The following is a 20,870-nucleotide window of genomic DNA, read 5'->3' on the forward strand; positions in this document are numbered from 1 at the left end:
TATATTGACAACTAGCTGTTGCCTGCGGCTTCGCCCCCGTTGTTTTTTTTCTGTATTTTCTTCCATAAAAACCTTCTCCTGACAGTAATGAACACAACAAAAAAAGAATTAGCGAAATCACACCAGTCGTTCCCGAGTTTTGCGCTTAGCAACACATTTTATTCATTTTTAGGGTTCCGGAGCCAAAGTGGCAAAAACGGAACCCTTATACTTTCGCCATGTCTGTCTGTATGTCTGTCTGTCCGTCCGCGGCTTTGCTCAGGGACTATCAATGCTAGAAAGCTGTAATTTTGCACGGATATATATATACACTTAGCCGTTATATTTCCTTGTAAGTTTGATATACTTACTACCACTGCGAATTTTTTCAAATTTTTCCACCCACCGGTTTAGATAAAGAGGGGGGAACGCCCTATTTTAATGAAAATTTGCACTTTAAAGTTGAATATTTCGCAAAAAAATCACTGAATCGAAAAATCGTCTTAAAAAACCCCTAATGTTTTTAAAAGACCTACCCAACGATACCCGACACTATAGGGTTGGATAAGAAAAAAAATCACCCCCACTTTACGTCTATGGGAGGTTTAGGGTACTAAAAAAATTTTTTTTTGAAGTTTTAATTGTACCATTTTGTCGGCTTAGTTTATATATATATTAGTACCCTAAACCTCCCATAGACGTAAAGTGGGGGTGATTTTTTAAAGTGCAAATTTTCATTAAAATAGGGCGTTCCCCTCTCTTTATCTAAACCGGTGGGTGGAAAAATTTGAAAAAATTCGCAGTGGTAGTAAGTATATCAAACTTACAAGGAAATATAACGGCTAAGTTTGCTTGAGAATTATTAGTAGTTTAAGAGTAAATAGCAGCCTAAGATATAAAATATACCTAAACCTGGAAGGTTCCGTATAAAATACGAAAGCCTTAGAAAAATATCACTTAACTTTTTCGTATTATTTATTTAGATTCTGTATTTTATACAGCTTCTGCAAGTACACACTTGGGGCTCGGAATGTGACAAACGGTAGATACTAAAACCTGAGCCGGCTCTGAAGTTTTACTGTCTGAATCTCCGACTTTAAATAGGATAGTATAGTGGTAGGATAATTTAAAAAAACCTATCTTCTAGTCAAATATATATTCCAAAAATATACATCATATATAAGTAAGTTTCTACGCTGTAATTGTGAAGAACAAGACGGAGTGACATGAAGCATTTTAGATGAATGTGTTAAATATACAGGCTTCAAAGAGAGAGGCTTGCCCTGCCTACTTTAGCAGCTCATCTTATGACTGTATATGTTATGTACTTATACACAACGACACATACTTATGTGAATATGTGTTGCAGTAGGTAACATGCATAATTGAAACAGTGATATAAATAGTTATATCCCTAACCAAGAAACATAGCCAGGATACGAGAACAATCAATTAACAAGACTGTGCTACTGACCTAGTTTAGTGAAATAGTTTAAAATACTTAGATATAAATAAGAAACCTAATGAAGTAAAAACCTAAACCGATAACTTGGCTCTTTCGATCCCATCCAATAACTATTCCACTAGCTCATTCTTGTAAGATAGTTATACTACTAGATAGTGTTCATGTCATATGTACTTGAACCATCAGTCATATTACTGCGACACTTATGAATGTAGATCGATTAAAATCAATTTAATTGTCATTCCTCAATTGGATCACTGTATTGTGAGCAAAATACACAGGAAAAGTTATTTCTTCTACTTATAATTCGGAATAGCCACGTACTTTATAGTTTTTAACGTTTGTTTCAGGACGAGCCTCTGCCGATCGCGAACGCGCACGCGTTGCACGGGGTGCCGCCGCCGTCCGCGGCACCCGTGCAGGCGCAGGCACCCGCGCAGGCGCCCGCGGCGCCCGCGGCCTCCAGCCAGACCAAGGAAGACGCGCTCAACCATGCAGAGACCAAAGTAGACGAGAACAAACTACAGGTACGTTGCATAACATACCCATTTCTCTATTAAAATAAAAAGTGGTGTTCGTTTACCGAAAGTAGAGTAAATGTAGACTTTTAATGAACGACATACTTTACACGACAGCACTTAATATTTAAGGCAAACCTTGGTGAATTGGTGATAGGTATGTTGACAATATAATATTACGTACCGATTAAATTATTTTTGAAACGTGATTACATAATTAAAAATGTATGAATTTATCTACAATTTCTGAACTTCTTATAATGTACCAAATTAATTTAATAAGCATTTGTTTTGACACATGGAAAATAGGTTATTCTGTGATATAGTCAGGTTAATCTGTTATGGCAGCTCCTCAACTGGTTGAATTGTACTTTTCTGCTTTTTCGTAGGAGTGCTCTGTTATAACCAACTTACAAAAGTTGAAACCCCAACCCCCATACATTGTCATTTCAAAGTATATCTCAAAAACGGAGTTGCGGTGAGATTCTTTATTTTGCTTTATTAATTACTAGCCGTCACCTGTGACTCCGTCCGCATAGAATTCGGTTTTCACTATCCCGCGGGAACTTTGCAACTTGTCGGGATAAAAACTATCCTATGTCCTTCCCTGCATCTCAAACTATCTGTATACCGAATTTCATCTAAATTGGTTCAGCGGTTTAGACGTGATGACGTAACAAACAAACAAACAGACTTTCGCATTTATTATATTAGTGGGACTGATAGCTAAAATATGTAAATGTGTGGTATTTCCACGCTCTGATGCATACATTCTGTGTTCATGCGGCCCGTTTAACCCATTTTATTTATCATGTAACATCATTGAAAATATACATACGTAAAAATGTTGAATTTTAAGCATACATTTGATATTCATGCACGCTGTCAAGAGAAATGAGAATTATGTTTTATATTATAATGTTTATAATTATCTGTTTGTTGTCAGTAATTACGTTTATGTTTAATATATTTGCTACAACTATAATGGAGAAACCAAACTTAATAAATTCCATAATTTGATAGTTATATGAAGTATAAAAATAATTTATTCAGTTCTTTGTACAAAAACTTTCTTCGCAGAAAAGTTCATTTAAGCAAAAGCAAACATTTACAGCATTTATTGACTTATCATCGTTATAAATCGCACATTAACTATTATTATATTTATTATCAATACGAAACTAGGTTCAGCATTAAACTGTCAGGAACTTAAAATTATCTCATTAACACCGCCTTACGTAAATAAGTTATCGAATTCAACCAAACAAATTTAAACAGTCAATATTAAATCAAATTTAATGTTCAAGTTTAATCTATTTTGTTATTCGCATCTACTTACTAATCTATTTTTTATTTATTTCTTTTTTTTATCTTTTCCTAGTCTTACTTTCACAAAAAAATCAATCTTTGCAATGATAGGGAAAAAAGGGTATTCTTGTACCAGGAGAAAAGCGCATAGGCAAATGAACCAACTATTAAAATCCTTTCTCTCTAAGAAATAAGTCTTAATTTAACTTCGTGATTTTCTGTGGAGTATGTGTTACAAAATACAAGAAAGTTTGTAATTATGTGAATATAGAATATAGATAGATAGTTACAATAAGTACTCGATGACTTATGAAAGGAAAATAACGAACTTATCACTTTAGTAACGGGACGTTCCTGTAAATAGTTTACCTTCTTACTTAATTCAGGCTGTGTTAAATATAGAAAGCTATTCAAAATTGTAAATTGATTAGAACCTTTGATAATAACTGAGAAAATTGTTTGTGGTTACAGTTCTATACTGTTTCTCGTTAATTTCTTTTAATGCCCAACGAAGTGTGGGGTATTTCACTGGTTAGTTACGCTTACGCATAGAGAAAATAATACCTACCAACTAAAACATAACTCCAGTGTGCTGTTCTTTAATATCTGCCAAGTGAAGGGTGCGCTTAATCTTGGTAAAAGGAAAGCCTGTTTGAGGCAGTGTAATAGCTCAAGAACCTTAGAGACGTTCTTCGCTCTCCCACGTGGGAGCATTTATGAGCTAACCCTGGCAGCCAATATTTGATCCATTACACGCGCCATTGTGAAACAAGCTGCGTGCGATGGCGATAATTGATGAGCGTGTAAATTTCAATACAAATTATCGGATTTCAATTACGCACAGATGTTCATGTGCTTCAACAATTTCGCCATTCACAGTGTGGTTAAAGTTTTGTACGCAAATTGACTGGTTGAGTTCGAATGTTCATTGAAGCGCCGGTTGCGGGGATGTACATTATGATGTCACAACAGCTTTCTCCGCCTGTAGGTTTCGCGCTGCAACGCCCGCGCCGCCACCGTTGCAACGCGTGAAAGCAGCAGCCTACCGTTTTATTACTTACCGAACCGAAATTGACCAATTTTAAGCAATATACGATTTCATATTCACTTTAATGAGGCTTGACACTAAACTTGTCTCGTGTGCGGCTAAGTGAAAAGAAAGCGGTCCTTACGTATATAAACATGCTATTGCGTTTTTATTGACATTGTATTAAGAACTGCAACGATAAATGTCTTAACTAATCAAATTTAATTTAAGTACATTCTCGAATTCCAGTTTATATGCAGTTTCACCATTTGCTATTGAATAAAACCGTGAATAATGGACTTAGTAATTTTCCAGCCCATCTAATATTCAAACCTAAGTTGCTTAATAGATTTAGATAAGAATTATGGTTACAAAAGGAAGTTGCTAAATAGTTTCTGTCTACATAAGCGCATAGTTCTACAGCACATTTTGTTCAAACACAAGCGCGGGTGCTGAAGAGCCCAGCGGGTGCTGAAATCCGGGCATTCACGAGTTAGGTGCGCGTTATTCGGCAAACAGCGCCTGCTCGTTTCAGGCGGCGATAGAGGAATATTGGCTCGCCAAACCCGTGTCTACTGCAGACATATTCATTTGTGATGAAACATAACATGTGCATTGATTACTGGGAGACCTCACTCTGTACAGGATTTAATTGCTTCCGGTACAGTTACATTGATTGACATTAGAATATTCGGGGCATTACTAAAATTATTACATGGTTTTATGGACTTAATTCAAAACATATGATATTATAGACACTAACAATGACTTGCAAAATAAAGAGTACGATAGTTAAATGACTCGAAAAGCATAGGTAGGTAGTAGGTATATTGGCACTGGCTAATCGTAAATGGAAATATTTTATGACTTAGACTACCTAGAGGTTAACTTGGGTCACAGTTAACTTAAAATTTCGTCAAGTTGACTGCACCTTGTAGAATGTTTAAACGACAACATTAAAACTCCCCCTAATAATAATTTTAATGGGAGAGCAGTTTCAAAGGCTTACAATAACGAGGTACTAAAATACTAAAGATTTGATGGAGTTGACCGACTGAAAAGCGTCTAAAGGCCTTGCAAACATAATGACTTGTTGAGAGGCGATGCTTTCGTACTTATCTCAAAATAATTTATAACTCAGTCGTACTCATGCTAAAATTTAGATAGCATAAAGTAACAGGGGGGCTTAATGCGGTCATGTTATTAAAAAGTGAGAATTGATTTCCATGTGGATGTTCCTGGTATTGTGAACCACACTGTTACTCACTATAAATCGAAACTATGGACGTTTATTATCGTTAAGAAGTTCTAAGTACTAGCTACTCGAAAGTATTATTATTGTTATATTATATTAATTTCTTACACTGTAAAGAGTTATTACAGATTATTGAAAATGAAGTGTTAAAACGTATTTTCATTTTAAAAACACATGCAGTACCTATTTGCTATAATAATAATCTTGTATTTCTAACAAAATGTCTAGAACGGAACGGAACGGAACGGAAACTATAAAGTTTCGCCATGTCTGTCTGTCCGTCCGCGGCTTTGCTCAGGGACTATCAATGCTAGAAAACTAATTTTTTTTTACAGTACCTCCCCCATAGATGTAAAGTGGGGATATTTTTTTTCTTATCTAACCTTGTAGCGTGGGGTATCGTTGGATAGGTCTTTTAAAACCATAACGGGGTTGCTAAAACGATTTTTCGATTCAGTGATATGTTTGCAAAATATTCAACTTTAAAGTGCAAATTTTCATTCAAATCGAGCGACCCCCCCTCTAAAATCTAAACCGGTGAGAAAAAAAAAATTTAAAAAAATTCAGGATTGAGTAAGTATATCAAACTTACAAGGGAAACTATGACGGTTAAGTTTTCTTGAGAATTATTAGTAGTTTAGCAACAGCCTATTCGCCATAGTTTGATTTGGCAAACTAATCGTTGGCATAACTTTACTTTGCATTTTTCTTATTTCGCAACGTTATATATTGCAAAATTTTACTTCATCACACTTTTATGTGGCAAATAATTATGTAATGTAGCAATTGTCAAATAAAATTTGGCCAATTTTTATATTGCAAAGTTTTACTTCAATTTGATTTGTACGAGCGAGCGAAGAGAGTGAGCAAGACGGTTCGGAGCAGAATCGACTTGGATAGTTTAGGTTCAGAAGGCTAAGGAGGCGCTTTAGCTTCCGATGTTAGGTTTTTTTATAGCAGCCAGGATTACTGCCATTAGGAAAGTAAGTTGGATGCCATTCAATATGTTACTAATTAAGGTAAGTATGCCAATCAATACATTTGACAAAAACATAAATGACATCTTAAAAAAATCCAGGTCATAATTTGCATAATACGAGTATAACTGGAGAAATGAAAAACAATGATATCAATGCGAAACGTTGAGTTGGGAAATAACATTTTGCCTAAATAAAAATATGGGATAAATATTTTGGGAGCTAATAATTTGCTAAATAATTTTCGCCGAAACATTAGTAAACCATTTATGATACCTACGTAAGGAATGAAAAAGTGGGGATTTTTTTTTCTCGTCTATTCTATGGCATGGTGTCGTTGGATAGGTTTAAAAAAATTGTAATATAAGTATTTATGTAGCTCAGGGAGTTAGCTCATTTAGATATGTGTATGATTTACGGTAGTATGCCATATAACGAAGTTAAAAAGAAAACTGTCACCTGCGTGTTAATGAGTGATAAAGTTGTTCAAAACCATATAAGTAGCATAGGTAAGTAGTGTGTGCGCTTTTCAGTAATACTTAATGTAAATATTTTTGTGTTAAGTACGTTGGACGACGAATGACCTTTGACTTAAAGTTATTAAAAACACAAATAAATAACATTGCCAATTGTTAGAAGTTGCGTTAAAGGAAGTAAAATATCTTACATAATGAATATTGAGTTTATCATTGAAATACATATTTACTAACAAAAAATCGTACAAGGATTGTTAGTAAAATAAACCAAAACAACGTGAAAATGGTTACGCAATACCGAATTGGTGTGCTTTCATATATTTTGGTAAGACGATGAGGTATCTATTTAAAATACGGGTGATATTTACAAACGGAGGGCTGGAACAATGGTGCGCGGGCGCATTGTCTCGCGCAGGATGTCCGAGCCATTGTGGCCCGCAAACAGCACAGAACGAGATCTAGCGTTCATGTTTCATACCGTTTCATCGACTTTTAAATGCAATTCGATGCTGTAGGGTCCCGTACCTCAAATGAAAAAACGGAACCTTTATAATCCTATGAAGTAATTCTACTACGTTTCCCGTGTGTGTTTGTCTGGCTAGCTAGCCAGCTGGATGTCTGCTTGGCTGTCTTTCTGACCGACTGTCAGTCACAATTATTTTATCGGGAAATGGCATGGGTGTCAAGTTGAAATTGTCAGTAAATATGTAAGGGTTATCACGCTTATCACTGGTAACTGGAAACTGTTGATACTTTCTTTATTTTTGCACGAAAACGGGTGTTCAAAATGTGCAAGTTGCTCAACACAAGAAAAAAAAAAACATTTTCTTACGAATGAGAATAACAGATCATTTTGTTTTTTATTTTGTCAAAAAAATTCAAACCTGAGTTTAGTTTCAATTTTTAAATTTATACGGAGCCCTTAGTGCACGAGTTCGACTCTCACTTCGCTAGATTTTTTGTAACAGATGATTGTTTGTTTTGATTATCTGACAGCGTGTACTCAACTCTACCTACTCACATTGCCGTATCGAGTGGTTAATGGTTGAGAAACATGAAAAATACGATTATATCTTTCTATAGGTGTAGTACATTGTACTATGTATTATGCACAATGAAGTGCATTTTAATCTTGTTCCTGGATTCAGGACAACTTTTGGGCCATTAGATCCGTTGGGTGAACGATGATTTATAGTTAAAAAGTTGTATTGATTTGTAGGTATCTAAAGTCAGTCTTATGGAGCGAAAAGCTGTAGGTGCACAAACATGTTCAAAATAAACCAAGTAATTTTAAAGTTTGCTACAACGTTCTAATTTTTAATTCTTATGGCGTTCCCACCAAAGGCATTGTGTACATTTAAAATTGGTTGGATATAATTATAATGGACAAATAAAGCACCAACGCACGACTTTGAAATTGCGGTCGTGTATCAGATACCTGCAGGTACTATGTACGTGCCAACCGTGGTTGATTGTTTATGCTGTTTTTATGTATACATTTATAGTTAATGCCCGACAAAGGTGTTAACAGAGACTGGTTATTCCACATTTACAATTGTAAGCAGTATTATTGTTACGAAGGGTATACGAATGAAGAAATCTCGGTAGTGGAATAGTTTAGACCTATAACTCGTCTCGAGGCTTGTAACAATACAGATCTAGCCTCTAGTCTTCAGTTTTTGTAGATACCTACTTACAAATTAGTCTAAAAGTTTGTAGTTAACGTCTGCCAAATCGACTTTAAGTTGCATTTTCTACTCGGATCTCAGAATGTAAATTCTATTTATGGCCATGGAAGGCCGTTAACTTGGGCGTACTTACATTTTGCAGTGATAAAATAAATACCGTTATGCATATATGTTATGTATAGGGATTAAAAAAAAAACAATTTGCAGTGTATGTCTAGGTCTCAATCAGAACTTTAATAGTGTAGTCCCTCTAATTTCCCGCTCACGCGAGATTAACTCGGTCATTATACTAATGTTTCAATTATTGGTTTCAGAAAATCGACGACGTCTACCCACACTTTGAGACCCCGAACTCAGACAGCGGGGAAGAGAGCTCAGAGTCTGACAGTTCCGCGGAGGACGAAGATGACCTCGACGCTGTGCGGCCGATGCTCAAACTACCCGTGCAGTTCGACCTTGACGAGCTCGCTGGGGCCTTCCTGGCCAATAATCAGAAGTAAGCATAAAGCTAAGCTTAGACTACGACACATTACACGATAAATTCAGCGTATACACGAAGTTTTTATAACTTTACCGCTTCTCTTTGTAGTTGACTGTACGTACACATATACTAGATCTCAATTGGTGGTAATTGCAGATGAAGCCAAAGAAAGACCTGGTCGTTAGTTCAGGCACCTTGCCGTTCCGTTGATGCTACTATTATTTAATACTAGAGTGAGAGGGACGGTACGGTACCAACTTCGATTTTAGAATTTCGTAGTAGCCCATCAGTAACAACCTATTTACTACTGAAACGTATGGTGACTGCAGGGGCCGCATGAACTGCGTGGTGGAGCGCCGCCGCGACGACCCGATGGAGCGCCGTTTCCCGTTCAACATCCTCGGGGCGTTCGCGCCGCGCGCCGCCCAGGCTGAACGCATCGCCATCATCTGCCACGGAGGAGACGAGCCTAGGTAACAAATCTGCACTTTATTGAATCAGGCGTTACTTTGCAGAGGTCCATATCAATGAACCTAAACAATTAATTTGCTCACCCGCGACCCCTTTTTAAGTAATTGTTTTAGTTCAACAAATCTGTACTTACATACACACTTGAAGGTAATAAAAATTAAATAAAATAATTGAACCGACTACAAAAAACCATGAAAATATTTTTCTACCAGTCTGAAGTCGGTCAGTGCCTCAGCACGAGCCAGCAGGAGTGGACCTATAGTCATCTACCTAACCTACGCACTTTATATTGGGCTTCAATCACTCCTGCTGGCTCGTGCTGAGGCACCGACAGACTTCAGACTGGTAGAAAGTTATTTTCATGGTTTTTTGTAGTCAGTTCAATTTATCTATTTTATCGACAATACAAACTGAAATATAGATGCACAGAAAAACCAGAAAAATAAGACCAGCGCTGGGAATCGAACCCAGGTCCTCGGCATTCGTGTCTGTATCGTTGTCCAGCGGTGGTGTAGCGGTACAGCACACGGCACGGAATACCGAGGACCTGGGTTCGATTCCCAGCGCTGGTCTTATTTTTCTGGTTTTTCTGTGCATCTATATTTCAGTTTGTATTTTCGATATAGGTTTTACGGGATGACCGTAAAAGTAACAAAAAATTTGGAATTGAAATAAAAAATGCAAAAAGATTCCAAAAAACTAATCTTTATTTATTTTAATTTCTTTTTACGCTTTTTAGTGTAAATTATCTTAGATACAATAGTTTAATATCATCTGCTCGTCACCTTTTTACGAAAGATTGCTTTTTCCGATGCAGAGACGTTCATTATTGAGGAGTCCTGGTGCTTCACCACCCGTTTTACTATATGCATTACGAGGAGCATAAATTGCTTAGCAACTGTGTCAAAGTAATTAAAATTCAACCCGTCAAATACGTTATTGAGTAGTAACTCCAATGGTCAACTGTGGTCTTCATTATCAGTTCCACTTTACCAAATGATGATTTTCAAGAGCAAATGCATGAGTTACTACTAAATATATCCAATTCATAGTCAAAATACCATATACGGGACTTATCACGCTGTTTTTACACAAGTAATATTTACCTCGACGTTTCGGCAACGTTACAGTTGCCGTGGTCACGAGTAGAGTAGAATAGCGTGGTAAATCCCGTATATGGTATGGTACTATGAGTGAGAATCACGAAAGTTTAAAACGTTATATATTATTATCCAATTCACTATAGGTGTCGCTACAACATTTGAAGAGTTCCCTCGATTTCCTTAAGATCCAATTATCAGATCCTGATTTGCTGCTTATGGGACCTAATTGAAGACATTCTTAGACGAACGCAAAAAAAAAATCAAATCGGTTCATAAATGACGGAGTTCTGAGGTAACAAACATAAAAAATTACAACCGAATTGATAACCTCCTCCTTTTTTTGAAGTCGGTTATAAAATTGGTGTCATTTTATACCTACAGTATGTAACGAAACATTATAGGTACCTATACCTTTAAAGTTTCTTTAATAATCTTAGAACAGCAAGGTGACACTAAAAATTAGATAGGTATTGCGAAGTTAAATTAGCACAGTTCGACTAACTTTTTGCTGAGAACTTTTTTATGTTCGTAGATACCTAATCGCGAAGAACTGTCATTATGAAGGCATACCACAAAAAACTTAAACACGTTTAGACTTGCCTAAAAGAAAATTGTCTATGAACTGACATGTGCTAAACACATGTTCAACGTGTGTCTAAGTTTTTGTAGCAAGTAGCATAACTAGTGTCGCTAGTCTGCAATGGTACCATCAGCCAAATAAGTGGTCTATCAATTTTTAAGGTTCCGTAGCCAAAATGGCAAAAACGGAACCCTTATAGTTTCGCCATATCTGTCTGTCAGTCCGTCCGCGGCTTTGCTCAGGGACTATCAATGCTAGAAAGCTGTAATTTTGCACGAATATATATGTAAATTATGCCGACAGAACGGTACAATAAAAAATGCAAAAAAAAATGTTAGAGTACCTCCCCTACACGTAAAGTGGGGGTGTTTTTTTTTCTCATCCAACCATGTAACTAGTATGGGGTATCGTTGGGCAGGTCTTTTAAAACCATTAGGGGGTTGCTAAACGATTTTTCGATTCGATGGAAAAATTTGAATAAATTCAGGATGGTAGTAAGTATATCATATTACAAGGAAAACTATAACGGCTAAGTTTTTTTGAGAATTATTAGTAGTTTAAGAGTAAATAGCAGCCTAAGGTATAAAATATACCTAAACTTGGAATATTCCGTACAAAATACGAAATAATGGCTACGGAACCCTATTTCGGGCGTGTCCGACATGCTCTTGGCCGGTTTTTTAAACAAGTTCCTATCATATGAATATTGTCACTAAAGTCGAACTTTCAAGTTGACAGACACGTCTATTTATACTATTCAATGTTTTTTTTATATTATTCGATGTTTTTTTTTATACTATTCAATGTTTTTTTTTATTATACTATTCGATGTTTTTTTATACTATTCGATGTTTTTTTTAAATTATTATTTCTTCCTAATGTGTTTTTTCTGTGTATGTGTCGTATGTGTGTAAAATCTCTCTCTCTCTCTCTCTCCATTGGCATTATTGTTTTATGACATGCAAACGATCGATTATCAACTTTAGGGTGGTAGACCTAGACACATATTTGCTGATGGTACCTAAAGGTGCGTTGCTATTGAGGCGGAGCGGAGCGGATGTGTACCAAATGATCCATGCACATCCCTTCTACCTTTACGATAGGGCATTGTAAATACAAATTTCTGGGATCTAAATTTTAACCAGTGTGCTCCCTAACTTACCTATAAAGCTAAATTTCCTAGAAGTTATTTATAGTTTTGCATAGTTCAATAGTTTCTCACATCTCTGCTAAGCTATTTAAACAAACAAACTTAAAGTACGTAAGTATAGGTATCTCGTTAAAGACGCATTTAATATTTCAAGGATAAATCACATGTCTCATATATGAACCAAGTTCTTGTTAATAACTTTATAATTTTATGCAAATAACCGGGTTAATATCTTTACCTACTTAACTTCTTACTTAACTTATATGTACCTACTGATATATCTTGTATCTGATCAATCATATAGCAAGATAGAGAAATAATAATATATAGTTAAATAGATATGCAAATAGGCAAGAAAACAGTAACAAACAAGTGGGTTGCGAGTTGTGGGTTGTGGTTGATCTATCGGTTTTAAGAGTTCCGTACCTCAAAAGGAAAAAAAGGATCTGTCCGTCTATTAAGACCCTTTTTATTAGTATGGAGGTAAGGTAAACGTACGAGTGCTCGTCACTGTCCCAACAGTTGGCATATTCAATCTTATGTCATTGGGAATAGAGATGGCAGCAGGGTGTCGTCTATTGGGCATTAGGGCATTAGCATTACTTATAATGTCGAAATTAATACTGTACAATTAGAATGTTAATATCGTTCGGGACTCGGGACTCGTCAGTTTTCTTCATTTTTCTGAAGATTCAAATGAGAAAGAAAAGATAACCGATCTTTTCTTTTGAGTTCCGAACGACATTAGCAAATACTTGGCAATCGACTCTTGAAAGTGGAAAAATGTAAATACGCTATGAAAAAAATCAACCTCAATAAATAGTAGATTGTACAACAAGAGCATTAAAACGATCCATTTTACCCAAGACGTTTATTTAGCCACCCGAGCCGGTATGGCGAGGGTGGATAGACACGTCGAGGGGAAAATGGGTTTAATGCTCGAGTTTAACACTCTGCTTTTCACTTCGATGGTGAGGAAACGAAATTAGCAACAGTGGATCAATTGTTCACTTACTATTACTATGTACATTTTATTTTACATGAATTACTATATAATTATATTTTTTTAGTTTTATTGATTGATTTGATTGATTTTTAATTTTATATAAAATAAAAATTCAGAAAAAAAATATATAAACTTCTTTGTTTGTGACTGTTGACACCTGATTACCTTGGTCTTAGACGAAGATTTTATTTTATGCACTAGTGAGCATGAGAAGTGAAAAATAGTTTTATAGCTACCTGGATTTACACGTATTGAATTAGTGATGTTGGTTGCAGAACAATGGTGCCGGAGCCACAGTCGCAGGTGTTCGCATTCCCACTTTCGGGGCCCGTGCGGCTGCCGCTGAGGCCCCAGCCGGAGCGCCCCATGCCGGCGCCCGAGCCCCGCATGCCCTTCGCGCCCATGGCCCAGCACCGCCCCGGACCATTCCCCCTCCCGGTAAGTTCTTTTTTTGGCTTTGACATTTTCGTTAGGCGACGCCGATAGACCCTCTGATTCTGACAAGAGGCCTGTGCCAGTGGCACGTATATAGGCAGGGATGATGATGATGAACCCGGAGAGTGAGAGAGATGGAGAGTTAAGCGTTAAGCATGTCTTCGAATGTAACTCCGAGGAATTAGTGTACACAAGTTTTGCTAGGCTTGTCATCGTTATACGTCATAAAAAAAATTTAAGCTACCCGAAGAGGATCGAATTGTTTGTTGCGACGCCATTCCATTCAACAGTTTCAGCGTGGAAAAGCAACAGACACACATATACACACGCAAATTTCGCCATTTTAGACATTTGATTTTAGTTTCAACTATTAGGATTGGCAATTTTCATCCGACTTCAAATGCCATTTATAAACCGATATTTTTTTTGTTTTAAAGCGGATTATTCCATTTTGGTAACATCGACACAAAGTCCGAATCTAATAAGTGAATCCCGGGGAAATCGGGGGAACTCTTCAAGTATTATAAAGGCACACACTATTGGTTTGGGTATCATTTGTAGTAAACTCATGTTAGTACTCTTACAAATCATTATTTGGTAAAATGGAACCGAAGCACCCCAGATGGCCACTGAAACTACTCAATTACAAGTATTTCACGGATTGCGATTCGATTATGTTAATACAGTTGCTAAGCTATTTATGCTCATTACAATATATATTGTGAGAAAAAGTTGCGAGTGCAGTTTTGGGGAAAGGGCGGTGAATTAAAAAAATCAAAAATCCGACTGCCTTAAATAACTAATAACTAACCTAACCTAACCAACAAAAAGTTGGAAAACCCCCAACTTTGTCTCTTCAAAGTTAATATCTCAAAAACGGCTTAACCGATTTTGATTAAATTTTTACACGAGTAATATTTACCTCGACGTTTCGGCAACGTTACAGTTGCCGTGGTCACGAGTAGACTTCTCGCCTACTCGTGACCACGGCAAAAATAGCGTGATAAATCCCGTTTATGGTATTTTGACTAAGAATACGTGATTTCAAATAAGAACAAACCGCATTCAAATACGGCGGCACTACGGTGCCACAGACAGACACAGAGAAATACAGACACACAGACATACAGACACACATAGCGGTCAAACTTATAACACCCCTCTTTTTGCGTCAGGGGTTAAAAAGAACTGATGGTAAAGCATCAGAAGGATCCCACCTTCTTCAAACGTCCCTGCATCAGGTAAAGTAATATTTTGTAAAAAGTGATGAGCAGTTGACATTAAGCTACTTATTGTAACTTGCTTAGATTTCCGTTCTTATTTATTTGATTGATTCCTTTTTCGCCGTATTCCTGATTGGACATATTCTTGTTTCGGCACATTCCTGTTTAGACGTATTCCGTTTTCGGCATAAATCATTATATACAAATTATAAAATCAATCCTAGGTATCGTTATTTTTTTATTTTCAAGACATACATATATAGTAGTTATAAGAAAATGGAGTAAGTCCAAACACGAATGTGCCAAAACAAGAGTATGTCCAATCAGGAATACGACGAAAAAGGAATCAATTATTTATTTACATTATTGGGCTTGGCACAGACTCCAAACTGATCTACAGACAGAACAGACAGAGGTAAATCTTCTTGCAGTCGGTATTTTTTTTTATTATATACGAACATTGAATATCGTTGACGTACAAGTAGCTTTCGCACATAGATCTTTGGTATTTTAAGAGCTTTGTCGTTGACAAATGAAATTCAATATCATCGATATAACTTGACGGAGACTGAATGTACTATTTGATTATTTTAGTACAAAAATACTTTAAAAATGATGTTCATTCTAAACAAGTACCCATATATTTAATTTTCTCTTACATTGTTATAAATTCTTTGTAAAGGGCTATAAAGTTTTCTTCGTGCGGTCCAATTTAATGACAGTTTTATAAGTATTTACTAATATCTCACTCTAGCTCTCCCGTAAAACTAATGGCTGGTGTGTCAGGCAGGATAGTGAGTGCAAGAGGGCAACTGCGAACCAGACGGATAAGCTAGAACGTAACTTGGGTATATAATAAAGGTGTGTAATAACCAGAGATCGGAGTTATTGCGACATTTTTGATCTGTCGTAGTGACTTCTCACTTATCGACTTCCGATATTCAATATCGATATACAACATGTTCAAAAAGATTAAAAGTAGAGGTCAACAAAAGACGGTTTTATTTTTAAAGAACGATCCCTTCCAATTAACTTTTGAGCAGTCGAAAATGTGAAATAGACATAAATATGGATTATGCAATGAAAACAATGAATAGTTAACAATTTCTAATTTAATAATTCAATTTCATATTTAAAGTCTGCTGTAGTGCTAATAAGTGTTCCATTAGTGTCTTTATAAAAGATATTAAGATTATTATTTTACGATAATAATCATTATCGATATCATTTAGGTCAACCCGTACAACTGTGCTCAAAAATAATGTAAGTTAGATGACTTCTAAGTAAATAAATATTTACCTACTTAAGTTTCTGTTTCTTTATTAGAGACTTTTTCAAAGTAACAATGCAGTTGAGCAAGGTGCTCACAGTTTATACAAAGGTAGTTCTATCCAAAATAGTACCGTTACGCTCTTCTCATGTCACATGTTTCCGCGAAAAGGAAAATAAAAAGGTAATAATAGGATTTCACGACATTTTCCTGCGCCGTAAATCACGCGGTATACTCGAGCGTTCTTGGAGTTGTTAGGTCGGAGACCCACATCCCAGTATGTACTTAAGTTTGATTCAATTTAGCTGAACCTTGCGACAGTAATATTTCGTAGGCAGTGATTAGTTTAGTAAGTATTTAAGTTGTGAAAATGGAAATTTCGAAGGAAAATTTACGTGCGATAATTTTTTACAACTTCAAAAGGGGTTTAACGCGTCTTCAGTTCTTTGAAGAGCTGACTACGGTTTTTGATAATAAAGCACCATGCATCCGGACTGTGCAACGCTGGAATTTAGAATTTCTACGTGGTTGCTCTGGTCTTAGTGATAGGCACCGTGAAGGCCGACCAAAACAACCGTAACCCAGGAGAACATTGATGCTGTACGGCAACTGATCGTCGAAGATCGCCATGTGACATACCGTGAGATAGAAGCTTCATTAAGCATTTCAGGGACCAGTGTTCAAAATATTTTGCATGATCACATAGGCGTAAAAAAAATTATCTTGCTTTTCACATCATTTACAGCTTTTCCCCAGCGAAACGCTAAACGAAAACAAACAGGAAAACTAAACAAGCTGCCACCATTTCGATTTGTTTTTACTCGTATAGGTACTTTAAAAAATACCTATAAGTTTTTCCTTCAGATAATGTGTGAAACGGTATTAAGGTCTATTTTTACGTTATCCTTTTCAAAAGCATTTTCATGTTTTCCTCCTTTATTTTCTAAGAAACAGAATCGCGTTTATTTAGTTTATTTCAGAGGGATCAAAACTGAATAGAATTATTTTGGCTTTATGTTCAGAAATAGGTAACCGGCAGATTTTTGTTTGTCCTTTCAATTCTAGTCAATATTATCTGTCAGAAAAAATATTTGCTCTTATATTATATTTCGATTTCAACTGTAAGTCGTTATCACTACAGGAAGAGTCAACAGCAGCATGCTAATGTTATTACAAAGTTATATATACTGAGCGGCAAAAAATGTGGCCCTCTAATGTATGCAGTAATAAGTAATTTTGCATGGAGAGTAGGCCAAATTTTGTGCCGCTGAGTATATTTCCACATGATCTATAAATCATGACATAATCATCAGAATTAAAACTAAGGTGAGACACATATGATTATTAAAATTGATATACTTATTATACGTATTTTGTGGAGATATACATATCTGACATGGTTCGATTCGAGCCAATCCAGGGGTCCTTTTCATCAACGTTTCGGGCAAACAAGTATTGTATGGTATTGACAAGATTTCATATTTCTAAGTTTCGAAGATTTTTTTTTTGTAGTTGATTCGTTCATTGTATTATGTTTGGAAAGAGAAAAACGCTGATAGGTTTAAATTTTCACTATGCTTTAGACTTTTAGGTATTTAAAAGAATGTAAACAAACCATTACTTAAAGAGGTAATTTCTGAGACAATGTTTGGTTCCTGCTCAATATTTATTATTTTAAAATAATTGAGCAACCTACTTCAGTCCGTTCAATTCTAATAACATGTAACTACATTTACGAATACAAAAATATTTTTAACATGTTAAATGAATCTTTATTTTTTTATTTCTAAATTGTCACTAAAAAATACCCAATCTTGCAGAGGTTTAAAACGCAAGGTTTTATTTAATCAGAATGTAATGCGACTAAAATAGAGTGTCATATTTAATGTAGCAACACCTTACCTTACGTGATTTTTAACTTTGTCGGTTTGACATTCGCCATTGCTTTGTCATCTGATGCAATGCGAGTGCGACATTTGTGGTGTTTTCGAGATTTCATTTAATGTTATTATTTGTTAAGTTTGTTGTTTCCTGTTTATTTTGTTACGGAGTTGTGTATTTTACGAAGACATGGGTGATGGCGAGCCGGGAACTAGCCCTAATTAGGAAAATAATGTGCTTGTCAACATATTTAAATATGTCGAAGAAACGTGGCCAAAAGATAGATATATCCATCCATAAGTGACATAACCCAAAACACGGCAGAAATCATGGCTGTCTCGATTCCTACCGTGTACAGTGTTTTCAAAGAATACAAAACCCACGGTTGTGTTCTATCTCCACCGCCACCTGCGACAAAACCAAGTTTAGTGAATAGCCTTGATTTTATTGACTTGGGTGGTATTGTGGTGGCGGATTAGTAGATAGGATATAGATACCACACAAAGTTTTAATGAAAGACTAGCAATTAGACTACTTTATTTACCAGTGATTAATTATTGATTATTCAACAATGTTCAGATTTCATGCTTTTACATAAAATGGAATCATTATAAGAAGTCCAATAGCGTAGGTACCTATTTAGTGCTAGCTACATTTTCGATTTTTATTCTCGTTATAAAGGTTCACAACCTCTGGATCTGTCATTTTTGACAGCTTCCGTTTGTTTACATTCTTTTAAATACCTAAATGTCTAAAGTATAGGAATTAATTTATTAATTAAAGTACTATTCAATGGAAAAAATCAATTGTGTAAACAAAGCAATTTTTCACGATTACTCCGTAGTTACTTGCATTTGAACGCCAATCCCGATCATATTCACATCTCAATGACCTCACCACTGTTTTTAACAACCATTTTATCATTAAATAATCGTGTAAATATGTTTATTTTATAGAATTAATTGGAAGACGAAAATCCGTTATATTTGTCAAATTGACATGATAATTTTTTCTTCACCGAAGTTGGTCTATGGTCGGTCTAGTCTGGAAATTTAGTGCTGTACCAACAAAATTAATTATTTGACTGAACCAACCTTACCTACCGATAATTATGGCTGGCTCTGCAAATTAATTTATTCGTAGATATTAATTATTTGTGTTAAGTTACACTATTTAATGAAGGTTTATAAAGGTTTCTAATCCTATCCTACTTCCTACTATATCCTACTAATCCTACTAATATTATAAATGTGAAAGTTTGTGAGTGAGTGAGTGAATATGTTTGTTATTTCTTCACGCTGAAACGGCTGGACGGATTTGGATGAAATTTGGCGAAAAGTTAGATAACCTGGATTACAACATAGGATACTTTTTATACCGATATTCCTATGGGATAGGGATAAAATCTTGAAATAACAACCGCTCAGCTTAGAGTCATGAAAATTGGTATGTAGATAGTTTGACATCTGGAATAAAACATAGCCTACTTTTTATTTCGATATTCCCACGAGATATAACTTTCGAACTAATAACCGCTGGGCTTAGAGTCATGAAATTTGACCATGATTGTTTTTAATGTAATGTCAATGAAACAACGATTTAATTTTCGGGAATTCCCACGGCAATTTTTAAAAATCCCGGTATTTCAGCTGCTGGACCTAATGATTTACGTGTGCGAAGCCACGGGTAAACACTAGTTGGACGATAAAATAGTATTTTAGTAGAAATTATGTACATTTCTATTTACTAGTATCATATTTACTGTGGAGTCCATTGTTGGACCAAAAAATCATTTTGAATCACTTCCCTGTGTCTACTCTCATTTCCCTGTCTTATGTAAATTTAAAAATGCCTCTTCTAAATTATATCGAAAATACAAACTGAGACATGGATGCACAGAAAAACCAGAAAAAGAGACCAGGGCTGGGAATCGAACCTAGGTCCTCAGCAATCCGTACTGCGTACTATAACCCCTACACCACCGTTGGACAGGAGTCAAGATACAAATTTCTTCTATGTACACATATCTCAGGTTGGCTTTTTCTTCTACGCTACTTAAGCAGCAAAAAAAATCTAAATTAATCCATATTTTAACTGACCCTTTAAATTCTAAAATACTCCATCATAAACCTTGGGGAATATACGACAAAAAATATAAATGGATGTACATGTTTCACCATTTTAAAAATTCTACCCTTAAAGGGGTATAAAGGGGAGTGTAAGTTTTGAACATGAAGTGTAAGTTTGTATGGAAGAAACGTTAGGTATATATTTGAAGATATAATTCTAAAACTTCTTGAAAATGCTATTAAACATTTTAAGTTAAAAGGGACATGGAAACATTGTGAATGAATCTTAAACAGGACTAAGAGAATACGTGATTCGCCATTTTTAAAAATTAAACTTAGGGATTACATTAAATAATGAAATATGAGTAAATTCAAAATAATTATTTACTGCTGATTGAAGTATCTTAAAGAGCTTTCACATCACTAGAGCCAACGTCAGTCAGTCAGTCAGCCAGTCGTCAGTCAAGTGTCAATGTCAGTCACCACATTTGTTTACACAATTGATTTT

The 20,870-nt window shown here is 35.6% G+C and overlaps 1 protein-coding gene across 2 annotated transcripts in view; it reads left to right on the forward strand.

Annotated features, from left to right (window-relative positions):
* Positions 1-20,870, forward strand: part of LOC141430432 (uncharacterized) — a 72,796-nt gene that overhangs the window by 20,125 nt on the left and 31,801 nt on the right. For both annotated transcript variants that reach the window (XM_074091127.1, XM_074091128.1), the window contains exons 3-6: positions 1,795-1,971; positions 9,008-9,189; positions 9,504-9,647; positions 13,760-13,922. In XM_074091127.1, the coding sequence (XP_073947228.1) occupies positions 1,795-1,971; positions 9,008-9,189; positions 9,504-9,647; positions 13,760-13,922 (666 nt within the window). The remainder of the gene's footprint in view (positions 1-1,794; positions 1,972-9,007; positions 9,190-9,503; positions 9,648-13,759; positions 13,923-20,870) is intronic.

Source organism: Choristoneura fumiferana, chromosome 8 (genome assembly GCF_025370935.1).
Source record: "Choristoneura fumiferana chromosome 8, NRCan_CFum_1, whole genome shotgun sequence".
Lineage (NCBI taxonomy): Eukaryota > Metazoa > Arthropoda > Insecta > Lepidoptera > Tortricidae > Choristoneura > Choristoneura fumiferana.